The sequence below is a fragment of the Anastrepha obliqua genome, chromosome 2, assembly GCF_027943255.1.
Source record: "Anastrepha obliqua isolate idAnaObli1 chromosome 2, idAnaObli1_1.0, whole genome shotgun sequence".
Lineage (NCBI taxonomy): Eukaryota > Metazoa > Arthropoda > Insecta > Diptera > Tephritidae > Anastrepha > Anastrepha obliqua.
Window position 1 is genome coordinate 567,249 of NC_072893.1, and position 18,823 is coordinate 586,071.

Here is an 18,823-nt window from a genome sequence, read left to right on the forward strand (position 1 = left end):
GAAGCAGATAATGTTTTCTCACGAAAGAACTTCAAAAACTTTGTTCAGGGAAGAATCACAATCAGCCTTTTCTTGCTAGCTCATCTGCTATCTCATTACTCTCTATATTCCTGAGACCGGGAACCCAAATGAGAGTAATTTGAAGCCAATGACCAAGCAGTTCTAGTTCCTCTTGGATGAAATGGAATTGGAATTTAGAGCCTTGATAACTGCTTGACAGCCTACTCTTGCACCAATTTCTTTGTAGTACTTTAGTGTTTTGCAAGCTTCCCTGATTGCTAGTAGTTCTCCCTGGAACACGCTGGCATAGTCAGGAAGTCGAATTGATTTAGAATATAAGGTAGTATTTTATGAAGTATAGATTTAAGAAATTTAGGGTAATTCAATTATTGCGAAGGGATCTGTCCTCAGACTTGTCAAAATCGCGAAAAATAAAATAACTGTGTTTTAATGGCACCACCTTCGATACTCAATTCGCTTTAGGCGTCTATGCTGTGGGTCAATTTTGCTGTCAGTCAAATTCGTTGCCGCAACGGATGGAACAAAATAAGCCCGTTACAAAGGCTTGAATGCTGAAAAAGCTCGTTCAACAGTAACTTATGTCGGAAAATGCATATGAAATAAGGAGACGCAAATATTACTATTAAGTATTTTTAGTACAATTGAATATTCTCTGCTTATATTTCTAGTACTGAATGGACGGAGATTTATTCCTTTACTTCATAAGACCCAATCTCGTCAAAGGAGTCTCTTACCACCTTTTTAAGCCCCGCCTCCCGACGCCGTTATCCGAGTCCTGCTACAACAACAATATATTTTCAATAAATCAGCACAAAAACGCATAACCCTAGCACACATGAAACATTTCTGTGTAGCGCTCTGGCCGACTCCAAGTTCTTTGCTACTAGTCAAACTACAGACCGCTCAAACTAACACTTTAGAAGATTCTCATCATTCCCGTCCTAACGTATGGCGCTGAAGCTTGAACGATGACAGCATCCGATGAGGCGTCCGTTGGAGTATTTGAGAGAAAGATTTTTGGACCTTTGCACGGCGAGTATCACAGGCGATGGAACAATGATCTTTATGAGCTTTACGACGACATAGACATAGCGCAACGAATAAAGATCCGGTGGCTCCGTTGGCTGGTTCATGTCGTCCGAATGGGTACAAACGCTCCGGCTTTGAAAGTATTCGATGTGGTACCAGCTGGTGGTAGCAGAGGAGGAGAAAGGCCTCCTCTGCGTTGGAAAGATCAGGTGGAGAATGACTTGGCCAGTTGGCTTCGTTTAGCACGAGAAAGCGACAAATGGCGCGTTTTGTTACTGAGCGTAAGCGGTTATCGCGCCAATCAAGAAGAAGAAGAAGTCAAACTACAGATAGCACTTCAGTTGTTTTTTAATATTGCTCGAAGCTACAAGCAGGAACGAAACGTAGCAAAAAAGGTTTGCGCGCTGGGTGCTACCTATTCTCCTACTTATCTGTTCCAAGTTGAGAGCAGTAGCGATAGCAAAAATTAAAACTACGAAATAGCGTAGCAATTGCAATCACTTATTACAACAGCAATGTTTAAATTGATATGCACTTATTCCTATGTTAATTACATTGCTGAAGTGTTTTTGTTATCCCAAAAATGCGTGAAAGTACATTTAAGCTTTAAGGGAATCAGATCGCATCTAGATTTTGTCTCCCTTATTGAATTGAAAAGGTTCAATTCAACCAATTATATAATATATAATACTTTCAGACCTGGAAGTTACGACGAATCGATTAGTCCTAGTTCAAGTACTGAAGGTACTTACATATGTCATTTAGCCAAGACTTTTATTTTCTCCGAAACAAATAAGTCCCATTTTTAATCGTTATTTTTTTACTGATAAAGTAAAATTCAACTTTTAACAGTTTATATTGAACTTTTCCCCAAAAAGAGAAACAAAAAGTTTGAAGGATTCTTAAATGAAACAGTTTATATTGAACTTTTTCCCAAAAAGAGAAACAAAAAGCTTGAAGGATTCTTAAATGAAACCTCCTAAAGACCTCAAGATTGTTAAAGTAATTCAAGCTTATTTTCTTGCAAGTATGAGCGATGTTTACATATATATATGTTCAACTACTTTACGTCCTTTATAAACTAAAATTAATTTGAGATCAAATGTATGATTTTCGGTTTGAAGTTTGCATTGAAAAACGGAGCAAATTTGAGATTAATAGTAGCGTTGTGTAAGTACGTACTCAATGGTTGAACTTATATTTAATAATGGATTACTGAGATTTGTACCCGATCAAAAAAAATTGTGTATGCACCCAGAAGGTAATGATAAGACATTTTAAATAATGAGTGTGAATAAATTATATGTATAAGTATATATGTATATTTGAGGATTACATAAGTAGCACAACTATTTTTCAAATATTTCATAAATATTTGTTATGAATATGACGGGATTATAATATTTTTTCGCTTATTCTATTACACTTCTAGACTGCTCCTGCGGTGTTGAAAAAACAATTGCGCGAATTAACCCATCTCTCACCGACTCACCAGGATTGCCTACATTGAACATGAATTTGACCCTGTTACAGACAACATCCGGAACACAAGTATACATGGGATACCATCCAACTTTGTTGAAAACAACATACACCTTATATATTAAATTACGATAAACGTACACTGGGCGATCGAACGTTATTTCTAGCAAGGAATCATATCGTACCCGGGATGTGCAGTGTGTATAGGTAAGCCTTGAACCTTGAATATCTTGAATATGTGCGTAGAGAATTTCCGTATATCGTTCGGAAAAGCCAGCCGAATTCATAAGCTCTCCACAAAGGACCTGGGTGGGAACCTGAACACCTGAATATATTACATGTTTTTTATTGAAAAGTTTTCAAACCTGAAATTTAATTTTGCAAACCTGTGATCCATATGTTACTATCTACTTGAAATGTTAGTCCACAATCAGTAACACTGGTGTTTCTATAATCAAACTGTTGATTAAGTGTTCGAACGCAGTAAGATCGGCGAGTATCGTTCGTAGCTAAATCAGTATCACTACCACCTTGGAAAGTACTTAAATTGTTCGAAGATGCCGACTGAGCAGCTGTTGATACATTAGATGCCGTATTTCCCATAAAAGACTCAAATGATGCAAAACTTGTTGGAGCAGGAGCGTTCGAAGGAGCTGAATGGCGGTAAGAAGATAAATCTCGTTGGCTACGAGATTCATAATATTCTCGACTAGTCCTTGAGCTGCAAAAGCCTTGAGGCATTGGACAATCGTTAATTGTCGGGCTTGAAATTTTAATGAGAATGGCAAGAGCTTCATTCTGTTTAAGTAGGTTAGAACGTGCAGGGCCTTCCGCAAATTGTTGGGGTGTGAGTGTTAGGAAACGAATTTTCTGAATAGCTTTACGTATAAGAACCTCGTCAATTTCATTATTGGAGCACGATAGCGAAGTAACCATATTAGACTCGGAAGGTGGTGTCATTTTATGTGCACAATCTTTTTCATCATATGGACCAGAAGTGTCACTGTCCACAACAACCACGTCTTCTACTACATTACCAGTAAAGTCATCGTCCTCTCGACTGTGCAAAGTGTTTGAGATGTCCGGCTCCATTTTGATTTCCACATCCTCAGAGTCGTCATTATCTAGGGCTGGCAAAGGTTGTCTCGGGCCCTTTTGATAAGAGTTTGGCTGTTGTAAGTGCAAGCTTTCATTTCCTATAAATAGTCCACGTTCAGAAGCATACTTTACTAATGCATTAAACAGCTCCAACTCTGACGTAATATTTAAACGGTCTTGATCAAGAATAGCCATTAAAGTTGACATTTCTATATCTACAAAACTAGGATCTTCTAACACATCACGTGTGTTAGCTGCTATGATCTGAAAAAAAAAGAAATAAAGAAACCAAATGGCACTAGCTTATTTTATAAACATAATTAAATTCGGTACTACTGCTTACACTCATGCTGCTTTGCATTAATCGAGGCTCATCAAATAGCTTAGCAAACTCATAAGCGCGGCAGGCATTTTTAGGGCTCAAATCTGCCCATAGAAAATGAGTGCATTGCTCCACTACGTAAGGCAGCATATACTTCTTTGCCACATAACACAATTCACACGCTTTGTCGAAAGAGCTAATACTAATGCGGTCCGAGTAAATGTACTCCATCATTGCTTGAAAGGCATCAGGTTGCACGTCGGGTATTAAAATAGGATCACTCTCGTCTGGGAGGTTACCATAAAACATTCGTTCAAAAACAGGCGAGGACATTGCCAAAATCAATTTGTGCCCAGCCAAAATACGCTGATTAGGAGAGGTTCCCACCAGAAATCTACAATCGGACCACTTTTCAGACTGGAGCAAATACAGTCCGCGCTCCTTAATTTGTTGAAAGCCATTCTGCCAATCTAGCTCCATATCTTCTGAAATTTTAATTAATAAATTACGACTTTGAATAAAGCAATTTGAGCATATCACTTGAATGCAAGTATACAATTAATAAAATAACTTCCATGTTGCCAGACTTAGGAGAAAGGTTGATTTTCCATCCTACTAAAATTTAATCGACTTTTAACTAAACTATCGGATAGGATCGTTCACACTTTTGTGTGTGATAATGAAATTTTAGCGAAAATTCAAATGATGTCTGAATTTATATTAATAAAGGAGAAAAAGTAGTAGTTCTGCTGGGCGTCCTTTATTTATTATGAGAAAGAATGTAACCGAAATATTCACAAAACACCCAACTTGGCTTTGGTCATATTCGGGCACAAAGGCTCTGTTCGGTTTCGATAAAATATACGAACTTTGAGCAAATATTTCTTAGTTTTTATTCCTTCAAAACAGTGAAAAAAATAATTTATCTACACAAAAAACAAATTATGGGTGATAGAGGGGAAAACCGATTTTAACGAAATAAGTATCATTGTATATATGTACATACAGCCTAAAAAACTCCTTCGTTTACTTTGCCTATTTGTATACATATAATTAATATATAATAAAAAATGCGAAATTAACCCCGTTTGAAAATAAGTTGGTTGAACAGAAAATAAATTAATTTTGATTTAGTTCATAAACTTTTCCCTTATTTGGCCTGCGTACGACAGGCCCAGGTGGAATCAATATATGTAATTATGTTGTGGAGTTTCTTATAACAAATAATAAATATATATATCAAATGAAAGGTGACTTGTACTTGTTCCGCATTTTGTCACCCGGAGGAACTGTTTAAACTTCGTTCGAAAAACTAATACTTGTTTTGCAATGAAAGTGTTTGCTTTGGATACGCATTGAATGTCAGAACTTGCACAAACCTGTCAAAAAAATTCGAAAGTTCAAATGCAACTTTTGTTGCAGGCTGATATAACTTTGCTTGTGTTTATAAATTTATGACACAGTCGTCGTTCTCAGGGTATAAACATATGGTATACGGAATTTCACATCAATCGGGCAATAATTGACCGAGTTTTGACAATTTATTTATCAACGCATCGGGGGCCGAGGGCAAATTGCGATGCATTGAGTATTTCAAAATTTCTTTGGGAAAAATTATAATACTTATCTACTACTTTCATCTACTTTTGAAAAATTTGTCTTCAAAGAAGGCAATTTTTTTTTTTTCAAAAAATGTTACAGTAAGCGTTACATTGTGTCATTTCTAAAGTAATTATAAACAATGGGATTTTGCATAATCTTTTCTTCTCTGTGCAGATGATGGTAACAACACATGTGTATCATATATACGTATATTATGATTGGGAGTAATACTAGAAAACAATTCAATAAATATTATATATTAATTATTATATTATTAATATTATAATAAATATTTTTCGGGACTTTTGGCAATACAGATTTGTATAATGTAATTAAAATTACATTTTTATGTGGATTAACTAGAGATTACAACACAACGGAAGTCAAGGATACAAATTTTTATCTTGAAGTCAAACAGGTTTTTTCATAAATGCCTATTTTTTCATATCGATTCATGTCAAAAAAGTTTTTGAAACTTCGTCTGGAGAGGGAAAACTCTTCCAAACTTAGTACATAAACGTATTACTCTCCGCCTCATTTAGATTCCACATAAATATCATTGATATTGGATAAAAACCACGTCCGCTAAATTCCGTGCGCCCTTACTTCTACTACAAAGGTTCTTTCATCCTCCATCCTTATTGAGCAGCGACAAGTTTGTTTATTTTAGCGGTGGTGAACAACAGATTAATTTGACAAAACAAAAATATTTTTGAAAAAATAATATTTTGAAGTTTGATATTTATTTTGCCTTTAATACATAAATATAATAACTTTAAAACTTACGCTCACACAATCAATATATTTTATCACATTGTTAATTTGGTTAAATGGTTACATAAATAACTACATTTCGTATGATTTCTTCGTCTTCGTAAAACTATGTTTTCCTTTAAATTCTATGTTTCACTTACGCTTAAACAAATTTTAAGTATTTTTTGACAAGTGAATTTTTGACAAATACTCCAATTCAAATATGTAAACAAGGTAAAACTAAAATAGAGAATGTTTATATGTAAAATTAAATGCTTAATTAACAAGTCGTTCATTTTCTCTAAATATATATTCGTAATTTTCAATTAACAATTTAGTTAATGTGTTCATCCGGCCAATGTCAACAAATACCATTTGGTTTGAGGAAAAAATACAGGGGCCCCATACAATCGCTAGGTTCGATGCGGGCATTCGGTTTTCCATACTGCAGGCTGCCACACTGATTTCAAGGTAAATTGGGCGTTAATTATAAAAATGAGCTAATAATTTTGGTGAACTTACTTCTTCAAATGTCGGATAAGAAACTTCAACGTTGCATGATTAGGTTCAGGTATCTCTTCAAGGACATCTCGTAACATCTCAATACCAGCAGCATCAGAGCAATTGCGTCCGATGCGATCGTATATCGGTTGGGGAATCAGAGGGCTACTTAGTTCTCGAAAGAATTGCTTTAGTAAACTGGTGATTGTATGTATATCATCCGCTACTAACAGTTTCGAATCGTAAATGTAGCTTTCTGATAATTTTTGCTTTAATTCATCAATGGCCACTTTGTTGCCGGAGGCTCGATATAATCCATCTTGTAATATGCAGTCTTTCCGTTCAATGTAAGATACGCAGTCTACAACAAAGCGTGGGACATTTGGATTTATGGATTCATTCATCTCTAATTGCTCCAGTGACGCGCAGAAAATCGGAAACTTTGGTCGCATGCCCTCTTCTAAGTACAAACTTCCCGTTTTTACAGGGCGAAAGATGCCATTTCGTTTTTTCTCGCTTTTTGGTGAACGCATATTTCTACAATGGAATAAAAAGTGTTGAAAATAGTTTATAAGGTAGTCAACAATTTTGAAACATGAATAAATATTTTCATTAGAGTTTCAATTCGGTTAACAATTAAGTGCCTCTCCAACATTTTTATTTCATTCTAGTAGTCTTGCCTGTTGTGCCCATTGACCTATTTTTCAATTTTAAGGAACAATTAACGGAATCACGGGTTTTCGGATGAGACGGCTGTCGAAAATCAATTTGAACAGAAATCTAGAGAATAAATATTCCGTGGCCTTAAGGTACTTTATTTATGATGGAAAGTTTCGTAGATTCGTAAATCAGACCTATTATTCAGATAAAGAGAAAGCCGGAGATGATGTAAATCGCTTTGACGTTCCTATTGGCGTTAGCCAACACGAGTAACCTACATTTAGTACAAGATTCCCTTCCGAGAGATTTCCGTTGCTGTTAGAATAACTGCGATCTAAATTCAGCAAAAATACAACTTTCATCAGCATTCCTAAGAATTCGATTTTGAGGAAATAAATAAATAGAATGCATAGAGAGCCAGAGCGATAAATGTGAAGTCTATTTAAAATCAAATCTAAGTTTCACGATTTCGAAAAACGTTAATTTTGAATAAAAAACGTTTTTTAACAGTGCCACACCCTCTTGCCTTAGTCCACTTTTATGAACCCTATCTGAGAAAGTGATGTTATAGGAATACTGCGAATCATTTTAAAAGTGAAATTTAACTATAGAGTTAAGATTGGTCAGTGTCAGTATGTATTTTATATTGGCAAATGATATCCATTACAATACCCCTTAGAGTTGTTCGACATGACCAAGCCTGAGTCCTGGAATTTCTACCAGATTGTTTTAGGATTGGCAGTAATTCAAGGGGCTTTTCCTACGCTCGGTGACCCTAATACGCATATACACACATAAATAAGTATACAATACAGCAAATTGGAACGCTTATAGTTTCATGGCCAAACTTTAAAAACTTGAAAATGAAACTCAAGCTTAAAATGTGACAACTCTTCCGATACCAGCTGTACGGACAATTGTTCGTTTTTTAAATACATATATTGGAATTTGTCCAGCTTTCTTTGTCACATTTCAATGTGACGATGAAGATATTATATTTTTTTCAATGAAAATAGTTGTTAACTAGTCCCACACAGAATGCCATTTCGTATTTGTCATAAAATCAAACAAAAGAAATTATTTACCTACTTCTCAATCTAAAATTAAAAACCGATACCCAATACATACAATTGCAGGTGAATTATAGATCTTTCGTTTCGAAACAAGGTTTCGTTTCGGTGTATACTTACAGCTTGAAAACTCCGCGTTGCACTGTAAGAAAATGAAACAGTTAATAAATCATATTAAAATTACAATTTTATTGTAAAAATTACAGCAGAGAATGACCCAATTGAACTGCCACTACCTTAAAATTGCATCGTTAAAAAAAATTTTATAAAGCTATATTAGATTGAAAACTTGGAAGGAGCTTTTTATAGAGCCTTGGAAAACATCAAAGGTGTAGCACATGCATGAACACAGCCAACTATCTTCTTCTCTAATTACAAATTTCCCATCTGGTCAATTTGGCATAAGAAAATGTAAACGATTCTGGCCCACAAAAAGTCAAGCCCCTCCACCTGTAATAATTGGGCGGCTATGATGGTCAATAGGGCTCTCTGAGGTTTTTGTGTTGAAATTCAAATTCAAATTTAAATTCTTTTTCATGTTCAATAAATTTTAGTTCAGTTTAAGAAAACGAAATCTTCTAAAAAGAAACAATTCAATTGGGCCACCTACACAAATAAAATAACCAAGAGTTTGGAAATAAATCGCATAAAGGTTTAAGCGGCTATATCTATATATGACTGAAGCTGAATAAAAAATATAGCGATTACATAAAGTCAAAGTGCATACTTACATTTGTTTCGCATACGTTCTGTAATAGATTTCTTGTCATCCTCATTCGGTATTTCCAAAAGATTTCCGAAAGAAGCACTTTTGAAGCGCTGTAAAGTGGTGGGTTTGACAGAAGCCGGTTTTTCGGGTTCCTCCTTAAATATTTGCGATCGCAAAATCTCATTTTCTGACACGATCTAAAAAATTAATAAAACATTTAATATAAGAAACACATCCAAATTAAAATATTAAAAAACTCCTATAGCGATCATTACAAATTAGACCGAATGAATAGACTTCACGTTTTCGAGGAGCGTATCAAAATATAGTTATAAGTATCATATATAAGAAGGGCTTAATATACAGCTGTATACTGCGCTAGTATCATACAGTAACTCTACGGGATCTCAGCGTTAGCAATGTCGGAAAAATATATAATATTTTATTTAGGTTTCATTGCAGACGCCACAATGAAATGCTTTCAATAGTGAGTTAAATTTAACACATTTTAAGCAGCAAAATGCAAACATTGCCGAAAAATAATAAAAATATTAAAATATATTAATTAACAGTGATTAAATCTTGTGACTTATGCCGGTATTTTTACAACATTCACAGTTTTCAATTCGTGAAAGAAATCAGACCCTAAACCAGTTCAGAAAAATATGTTTTAATTTGGAGATTGTGTTAAGTGCTATTAAAATATTATAATCTACATTTCACTCAAATGTAAACCCAAAACATAGAAATCAGAACAAGTAATTTTTATGAAAAAGCCCTGACGGTGGTTGCTTAAAAGTCTTCATGACTGTCTTATACAAACAATGCTTCTTTTTAATTATTTATTAAGCCAATGAATATAATAGATTCTTATAGGCTAAGCGAACATATTTTAAGATTTATAGGCGGTAAAAAAAGTACAATTAAACTATCTACAATAAATATTAAAAAATTTCAATAGACGACGTTTTGAAAATTAAATACTTGTTGAACTCAATTAAAGCGCTAGTAGTAGGAGCATTTCGAGCATAAAGAGACAACATAGAAGAACTCCGAACTACGTAGAGCTCTGGCCGGAATATTAAAGAAAATCCTCTCAAGAAGCAGCACGGATAAATCAAAAATGAAAGACAACGATAGGATTATTCTCCTGTTCTGGAATGATTTTAAGTTAATCAATAAGCAGCTTCATAGCTAAAGATAGGATTCGAAAAGCGTAAATTACGCAACACAAAATGGAAGAATACTTTCTGTATTCGTTCAGCTCTAGCAGCATGGCACGTATATTACGGAGACCAAATGAAGCATGCATACCTCAAATTTGAAGCGTCAAATACAAAAGCTTCAGCATATAAGGGTCAAAGACGCTTATTAAAATGGGCAGTGCTAAGTTCACATATATTTTTTTTCACAATAATTTATAACCGACATAATTAATATTGAGAGCCGATAAAATCTAAGACTTCTTTTTGCATATTAAGAATACGTTTCTTTCGTTACTCTGGTGTTATAAGCTACAATATAACTTTCCGAAAATTACCAGCCAGCCCAAATTAAATTTTACTAAATTTGCGAGGATATATTTAGTTCAGTCGGGACCGAATTTAGCCTTCCTTACTGTTTTTTTATGGCGGCCGCCGTAGCCGAATGGGTTAGTGCGTGACTACCTTTCGGAATTCAGAGAGAACGTAGGTTTGGTGAAAGTCCAAAACGAAGAAAAGGGTTTTTCTAATAGCGGTCGCCCCTCGGCAGGCAATGGCAAACTTCCGAGTGTATTTCTGCCATGAAAAAGCTCCTTATAAAAGTCAGCTAGAAACTGTAGGTCCCTCCATTTGTGAAACATGGGTGTACGCGCCAATTATATACATATATACATATATATACTCGTTTTTTATATTAATACAATTTATTTCAATTTCCAACTGTGAGTTTGCTTACTTCAAAATTGCTTGTAATGCTACTTTTACATAAAGCTACTCAAAATAAAGGAACATTTCTATAGTCTATTTGGTCTTCATCCTAGCTTACTCAAGTGGCTTGCATCTTATCTAACAGATAGAACTCAATTCGTTCGTATAAATAACATAAAATCTGATGCCATCAAAGTTACCTCAGGCGTACCTCAAGGTAGCCATCTTGGGCCACTATTGTTCTTAATGTTTGTTAATAACATTCCAGACGTTTTCGAGACATCACGTTGTCTGATGTATGCAGATGACCTGAAAATTTACAGTCGGGTAGAGAACGTAACTGACTGCATAAGACTTCAAGAAGACTTAACCAGATTGGAAGCTTGGTGTGATGATAACTCCTTACCTCTTAATGCTGGTAAATGCCAGCACATGTCATTCAGTAGACGAAAAGTTACGATTGATTTCGATTACAAGTTGGGCACTACCAACCTCACAAAAATTTACGAAAAGCAAGACTTGGGGGTCATATTTACATCGAAAATGTCGTTTTCCAAACATATAGACTTTATGATTGCCAAGTCTAGATCTATGCTTGGCTTTGTAATAAGGAATTCAAGGGAGTTTCAGGATATTTCTACGCTGAAAAATTTGTATTTTTCTCTTGTGAGATCAAACCTCGAATATTGCAGCATCATTTGGGATCCATTCTACATGGGTTCATCTTTAAGAATTGAGAAGGTTCAAAAACGTTTCACTCGATTTGCTATTCATTCACTTCGTTGGCCTTGCAGTTTGCCTGCATATAAAAGTAGATGTCTTTTGTTAGCATTGCCAACTTTAGAAATGCGGAGAAAAACTTCATCGGTAATGTTTATAAGGGACATAGTTACGAATCATATCAAATGTCACTTCTTGCTGGAGCTAATACTCTTTAATTGTCCTACTCGTAACCTAAGACTCAGCAATATGTTCCATTTACCTTATCACAAGACCAGTTTTAGTCGAAATTAACCGCTTGCACGTTGTATAAGACAGTCTAACCAATTATGCAAACATTTGGATATATTCTCTAACTCACGAGAGACTTTCAAATCAAAACTTAATCTGGATATACACTTTTTGAATTGTGACTAATGTATCTCACAGTATTGTTTACCATATATTATATTTAAGCTTTAATATTAGTAATCTATTTAAGTTATACTTTAATTGATGAAATAAATAAATAAATATTGTGGAACGCTTTCCTATTTCCGAGGAAGGTCGCTATGTCAAATATATAAAGGAATCATATTTGAACGCTATTTAGTAAGAGAAGGATGCATTTCAAAATAAACAAAAGTCTACACATTTCACATAAAGGAGGTAAGTCGCTTTCACTTATTGGAAGCCTTTGTCCTTAAATTTCGTTGCTCACTATTTCGAATGCCTATTTAAATGAGTATTCATTAACCGAGCAGTTTCAGTGATTCTGGAAACTAAATCCCATATCCCAATACCTTGGCTTACTTATACAAAATTTCCCATTAAGTTACTCTTACTTACCAAATCTTCCTCATCTTCTGCATAGGATATATTTAAAAGGTTAAGCTTCCACGCATTCACCGACTTCAAATTAAAAACTGATAAAGCTTCGCCACTTTGAGAGGTTATCTTGGTTGTTGAACAAGTTGAGTTTTTACGAGGTGTTGAAGGCAGATCCATTACACGATCAATTGAAGATGATTTCCAAAGGTAATTAATTGGCGTAATGGGGACTGTTTTACTCCTATTCTCTGTTATTGGGTGCACTTGTGCACTTTTTGAAAAATATTGCGAAGCTTGAGCCCTTTTGTAGTCGTAGATAATGGCACGGATATTGGGCTCACTCAGACTGAAAAATATGCACACTGCACGGAGTTGAGGGTGTTCAAAATTGAAGTTCGCTGATGAAGCGACATTCGTATTACTACTTGTCTTTGTATTGCTGCCCTGCGTAACGGAGCTGTGTAATGTTTGTGATGGTGTCGTGTCTTTAGCAACGCAACATCCGTCGACAATTTTTGAGAACATGAACTCATCATCTGTCTCCCACTCGCCATGATCTTCCACATTATCAGAAGTTAAAAGCGATGGTATTGATGAATCATATGATATTACTTGTTGTTTTACCAATGAGGATTTAGAGCTTGTAGACCGGCTATTTGCATCATAATATTCAGGATCACTATCGTAGGATTCATGAGCTTCTCCAACAGTTTGAAATTTCCAAATGGGTTGATAAATATCCTCCTCCTTTTGCTGTTCTTCATTACCATTTGGAGATTTTGTTTCGCAGGAAACGATTGCTTTTTCATTAAATGATTCCAACCTAACTTCTATGTTTTCATCGCAGTTATCGCTGCGACCCTCCTGCTTTAAACCCTGCTCATTCAATTCAGCTACATTTTTATCAAGATCTAAAAATTTCCCTTGAGCTTTTTTACTTCTTTCTAAAGACTCTTTGCTCTTTATACGCAAAACTACTTCGTCGTTGGTTTTCATTGGGCTGTTTGTACCCACAATTTTTTTCACACATAGATTTTCACTATTTTTCTCATCAAAAACAGCTACGTTTTCCAGTTCACTTTGCATTGCCATACGATTATATTTCATAACAACTCTCGCCCCTTGTTTATCATATTTCCACATACTTTTATGTCGCGGCACTGACTCACACAGTATAGCCCATAATTTAAAAGCTATTTCAAAGCTATTACAATTAGCAAGCACCTTCAAAGTACGTTTGGCGTGCAAACTCCACGGGTTATAATAACAAAGCAACCATTCTTGTAACCAATGAAAGTACTGTGATCGATTAGAGAACGAATGTAAAACGTTTGTATTAAGACTATAAGATATATAGCTATTATTTATTAAACGCACTAAATTAATCTTTAAGTGAGCTTCATTTGCTAGGCATGAATTATTTCCAATATTATTTGTAGCATTGGCAATAAAGTTGATTTGCTTTACTTGCTTTTTATTAACACCAGATGCCACAGCACTGTTATATGCGTCAGCCGTTTCCGTTTTTAGTAAAGTTTTTGCTTTTATTTTTTTATTCTCATTTTTTTCAACTGAAGCCACTGTTTTCTGCTGGAATTCGGAGTACGGGGCACGAGGTATACGATCTCCCACGTTTAAACACCCGCAACGATGATGTTTCCCTTCGACCACATTGCAAGCTGAGCAACAACTAGCTAGACATTTTTGGGAGCCAACTCTTGAGAGCGCTTGTTGAGAATTTATTACTGAAATCGGACTGTGCTCGGCAGGCCAGTCAAAAGCTGCATTGTTTTCGTTATTCATACATATTATTTGGTGTTTTGTTCGCTGTTGTGTTGATCGTGTTAAGTGGTTTGCTTTGGGCACTGCGCTGAGCGAATTGGAATGATCAACAGATGGTTGCGACTCTCTCTGATGATAGAGCAAATGTTTTGTCATCACATTTTTCTTAAATGCGTCCACCATCACATCGAAGCGACTTTCCATTTGCTCACTAACACGAGCATTACTACTGGAATCAGAGTGTGAGTTTATTTTATTCATAAGCGCTGCATATTTGAATTCACCTTTTTTATCAGTGACTGGAAAATTAGTCATAGTTTCTGCTAAATGAGAGGGGAACGCCTTCAAACTACAATTGTTATAACTCGAACTAGAGACGCAATATGTATGTAATAGTACGTTTTTTGAGGGAATACTTTTTGGAATGCACGAAGTAAAGTCCCCATCATCAAATAATGCATCATGAGCGTGATAATTGTAAACCTGCTTACGTAATAATTTCATCCAATAACAAACACTATTGGACAATGGCAATGCAAGCTTGGTATCACTCGGTAGATTAAAATTTTTATCTGGAATGCATTGTGGATTGAAGTCTAAAAGGGGGGGTTGCGATATGTGTGATTGCCTTCTCGAAGAAATCAAAGCCTTTTTGATGGCCGGTGGTGAATGAAATTCTTTAGTGTTTGTGAAACAAATAGAATCTAATTTGGATGCTTGTAGCTGGTCTTGGGAGTTGGATCTAAACATACGCAATGTATCTATTGTTACTGTAGTAGTGTCACTGTCAATGCTTTCATAATATTTTAAACGACCGTAAATATGCTGGTCACTAGTAGAAATCTCAGCGAAATGTTTTTGGGCTTGTTTCAATTCGCATATTCTTTGTATATCAAAGGTTTCATTTGTACGAAAAACGTTATTGGATCCATCCACGTGATGGATAATATCCAGTTGAGTAAGTTTTTTTCTGCCGTGTTCTGGACCACTTGGAAAACGTTGATTGGTTTTTACTCCTCTCTTCAACGATCCAAAAATGCCACTAATAAGTTTTTGTTTATTAAACTTATTAAATGATTTCAATTTTGGTATTTTTGTGGGAATTTGATCTTTTTTGGAAGCAGCAACTGCCAATTGCATTTCTTCAAAAATATTGGGTGTCATCTTATTTTCGTTCGCTAAACAGATCTCACATGCATCTGTATTATACAAAGCAGAGCATTTGACGCAGACATTTTCATAAATATTCTCACCAGTATTCACATAAATTTGATCGCTTTCTTCTAAATGCCGCAACTGGTTATTCCGCAGTCCTCCAACAACACATGAACAAAAATTACATAAATAGCTTTTTGCTTCAAAAACGCCGTAACCACATCCACGACACAAATTCTCATATATAGTATCCGGCTTTTCGATAGTTCGAAATAATTTTCTTAGTACACATTTTTGGTCTGAGAGCAAATCGTGCTTCATATTTTCATAGATGGGTTGGTTTTGCTCAATAACTCCAGGTTGTAAGCCATAAATCATGTATTTGCTATCCATACTCGAAACGTTACTCTCGTGATAATTACTTTTGTTTACTTCGCACGTTTTCTTATCCCCCATTCTTAAAATACAACTGCTTTCCAAGTTCAATCCCATTTTATCAACTGAAACATTTTTCTTTATTTTTCCTTTACCATTAAGGAAAGCACCGTCATCCCTTTTTCCTTCCCACATTTTGTAGTTAGATATCTGCTTCTTTTCTGAAAACTATTGTAGTTCATAATTATAGTCAAAAGCTCATATTACTCGTCATTATTCAGACAGATATTATATGCACATGAGTAAATATACCTTTGAGTTACTACAATCGAAGCAAGTAGCCTTCAAAGATTTCTATTTGCAACTATTTAAAAAGTTACATTAATTAAAAACAAAAAAACAATTAAAATTCAATTAATATATTTTTCACTCAGGGAAAATTATAACTCTCGCTTATTATTTATTTTGCTTAATATTAACAATTACTGGGATTAGTTTTTAAACTCAGAAAATAACCAGAATTCCAAGAAACAATATTTCAAGAAAACACGAAAACTAATATGTAAATACATACATATCTACAATTATATATACATATATATATATATATATATATGTATATATATATGCCCAACTCTCTTTTTACACAGTCTTTTTTACACGATTTTGAAATAACACGGTTCACTAAATTTTCTTTCTTGGACGGATCTCAAGACGAAAAATAATATTATACAAAAACTAATTAGTAAAATAATACTTATTAAGTACAAATTTTTCACGTACATATATACGAGTACATGCATACCTTCAAAAACGATGCAATAAGTACATTTTAGAACTAACCAATAGACTGGGCATTAAAATTTCAACGTAATTTTTAGGCCGCGTGTAGCAAGTATTGTACAAGGGGGCGCAAAATTAGATATCCAATTTAGTTTTTGAATCATTTTTTTACTGGATAAAAAAATTTTTAATGATGAAAATCTTTATTTGGCCTTTACGCCCTCCATTGCTTGTAGGTTTATATACTATGGATGTCTAGTTCACTAGCGTAAAATACGCCCGACGTACAACGCCATTTGGAAAATTAGAAGTTTTCCGATAGGGTGATTAATTTTGCGCCACCTTGTATAAACAACTTGAGACAGCAAAAAACCAACAGTAGTCATTAATAGTTTGAATAAAACCCGACAGATGGGCTGGACTTATCTGATGTAGTATCTGACATATCTATGTACTGATGAGAACATGTTTGGTCTAGTCTGTAATAAACGTGCACGCTTCCTCTCATTATCATATTGATTTTTATTCCTAATGGTTTTTTGTAATAAAAATGATTTTTTGTTTTATAAATATTTATCTGATTTGGATTTCATTATTACGTGGTTTTTTGGGAAAATATTTAGGGTTTTTTCTCCTTAGTCGCTCTTTTAAAGTTGTGCAGGCTATCCCCAAATTTATCATATGTCGCATATATTTTTTACACGATTTTTTGCATGTAAAAAAGAGTTAGGTGTATATTTATTATATTATATATATGTATGTACTTGTATACATATATATGTAGGAGTCTGAGTGAATGGGATGCAAGAATAATAGAGAAATGGTGAGACTTTTTTTAAGTTAATTAATGAAAGATGGGAGAATGACTTTAAGGTTGCATTTCGACTTCAGCAGTACAAAAATACATCCACATGTATGCACATATAAAGATACGTGTACACTTGTGTTCATCTCAATTCACCACACCCATTACTTACTTTTTATTAAAGCACGATATGAGTATGTACCGTATTGCATGCTTTATTCTTATTTGTGTGTTTGTTCAAAACATAGCTCTGTATTTTAATAAAATGTATCTGCAATAATGAGCGTTTAAATGAGCCATTACTTGTACAACGATTTATTCTAATATGTATGCACTTATTCATATATATACACCATCTAATTATTCCGGCTAAATATATATATTGTTTTACATTTTATTTAATGCGAAAGAAAAATAATTTAACACATTCACAAACATAACTTCTTCATTAGGTTGGGGGGAAGTGCAAATTATATTGTAAATAATATGTAAGTATATTAACTCTTTGATTGTAAAAAATTCAATTTCCGTATTTATCCCGTTAGGTTGTGTATAATTTGACCGCGAGAGTTTGACTGAATGACTCCATCTGGGTCTGGCGCCAAGCTTCAGCCCGCGGACATATAAATGTAGTCTTTACATACGAACACGCATATAAAATATAAATGTGTGCCCAAGTTATGCCTCTGCTTTTCACTCAATTAATAAACACAGTAGTAATCAAGTACAATGAGAACAATAACATCGAATCATGTCAGGGCAGACGTTCTTATGCTTTCGCTTCAATGCGATTTTCCTTCGTTGATTTCACTTTTATACTGTTTTAAATACGAGCTCAGTGTCTTGGTGGATTATTCTGTATGCAAGCGTGGGGCTTGGTTCTGAATTTTCGCTTAAGTAAGTACAGATATGTAAGTACAAGGTGCTTCGAGAACTCATTCCTGCATATCTTTCTGAGATACTAAAAAAATTGAAAGTTTTAACTTTACTTTGTACTCGGCGTTTCATTGCATGTCAAGCCGTGCAATTCAAAAATAATTCGTTGGTCAACAACCGTTACAGGACTGCGGATTAACTATTAAAAGTGAATGATGACAAATAATTGTTAAAAATTCGGAAGAATTATGAAATCGCGCGGTCCAAAGGAAAGAAAAGGAAATCGAGGGAGCAAAGTTAAATTTTATTTTGAAGGGAAGCTTCAAATTGTTTTGATTTTGCAAGCGACAAAATCCACTA

At 34.6% G+C, this 18,823-nt stretch overlaps 2 protein-coding genes across 3 annotated transcripts; both read right to left on the reverse strand.

Annotated features, from left to right (window-relative positions):
- Window positions 1–2,349: 2,349 nt before the first annotated feature.
- On the reverse strand, window positions 2,350–4,519 carry LOC129238925 (uncharacterized). Its single transcript, XM_054874161.1, has 3 exons — window positions 3,974–4,519; window positions 2,919–3,894; window positions 2,350–2,857 (listed from the first exon to the last, which is right to left on the reverse strand). The coding sequence occupies exons 1-3, from the start codon at window positions 4,430–4,432 to the stop codon at window positions 2,463–2,465; spliced, it is 1,830 nt and encodes a 609-aa protein (XP_054730136.1). The 5' UTR covers window positions 4,433–4,519; the 3' UTR covers window positions 2,350–2,462.
- A 1,339-nt stretch (window positions 4,520–5,858) lies between these two features.
- On the reverse strand, window positions 5,859–18,474 carry LOC129237361 (uncharacterized). Of its 2 annotated transcripts, XR_008581756.1 has the most exons (7): window positions 17,760–18,474; window positions 12,706–16,227; window positions 9,270–9,444; window positions 8,659–8,680; window positions 6,830–7,345; window positions 6,341–6,767; window positions 5,859–6,191 (listed from the first exon to the last, which is right to left on the reverse strand). XR_008581756.1 is itself a non-coding variant. In XM_054872050.1 (6 exons), exons 2-6 carry the CDS (start codon window positions 16,192–16,194, stop codon window positions 6,584–6,586), a joined length of 4,386 nt encoding a protein of 1,461 aa, XP_054728025.1. In that variant the 5' UTR covers window positions 16,195–16,227; window positions 17,760–18,474; the 3' UTR covers window positions 6,279–6,583. The 2 variants fall into 2 exon arrangements, 1 of the variants encoding a protein (XP_054728025.1); XM_054872050.1 differs by lacking the exon at window positions 5,859–6,191 and having other exon boundaries at window positions 6,279–6,767.
- Window positions 18,475–18,823: the final 349 nt, after the last annotated feature.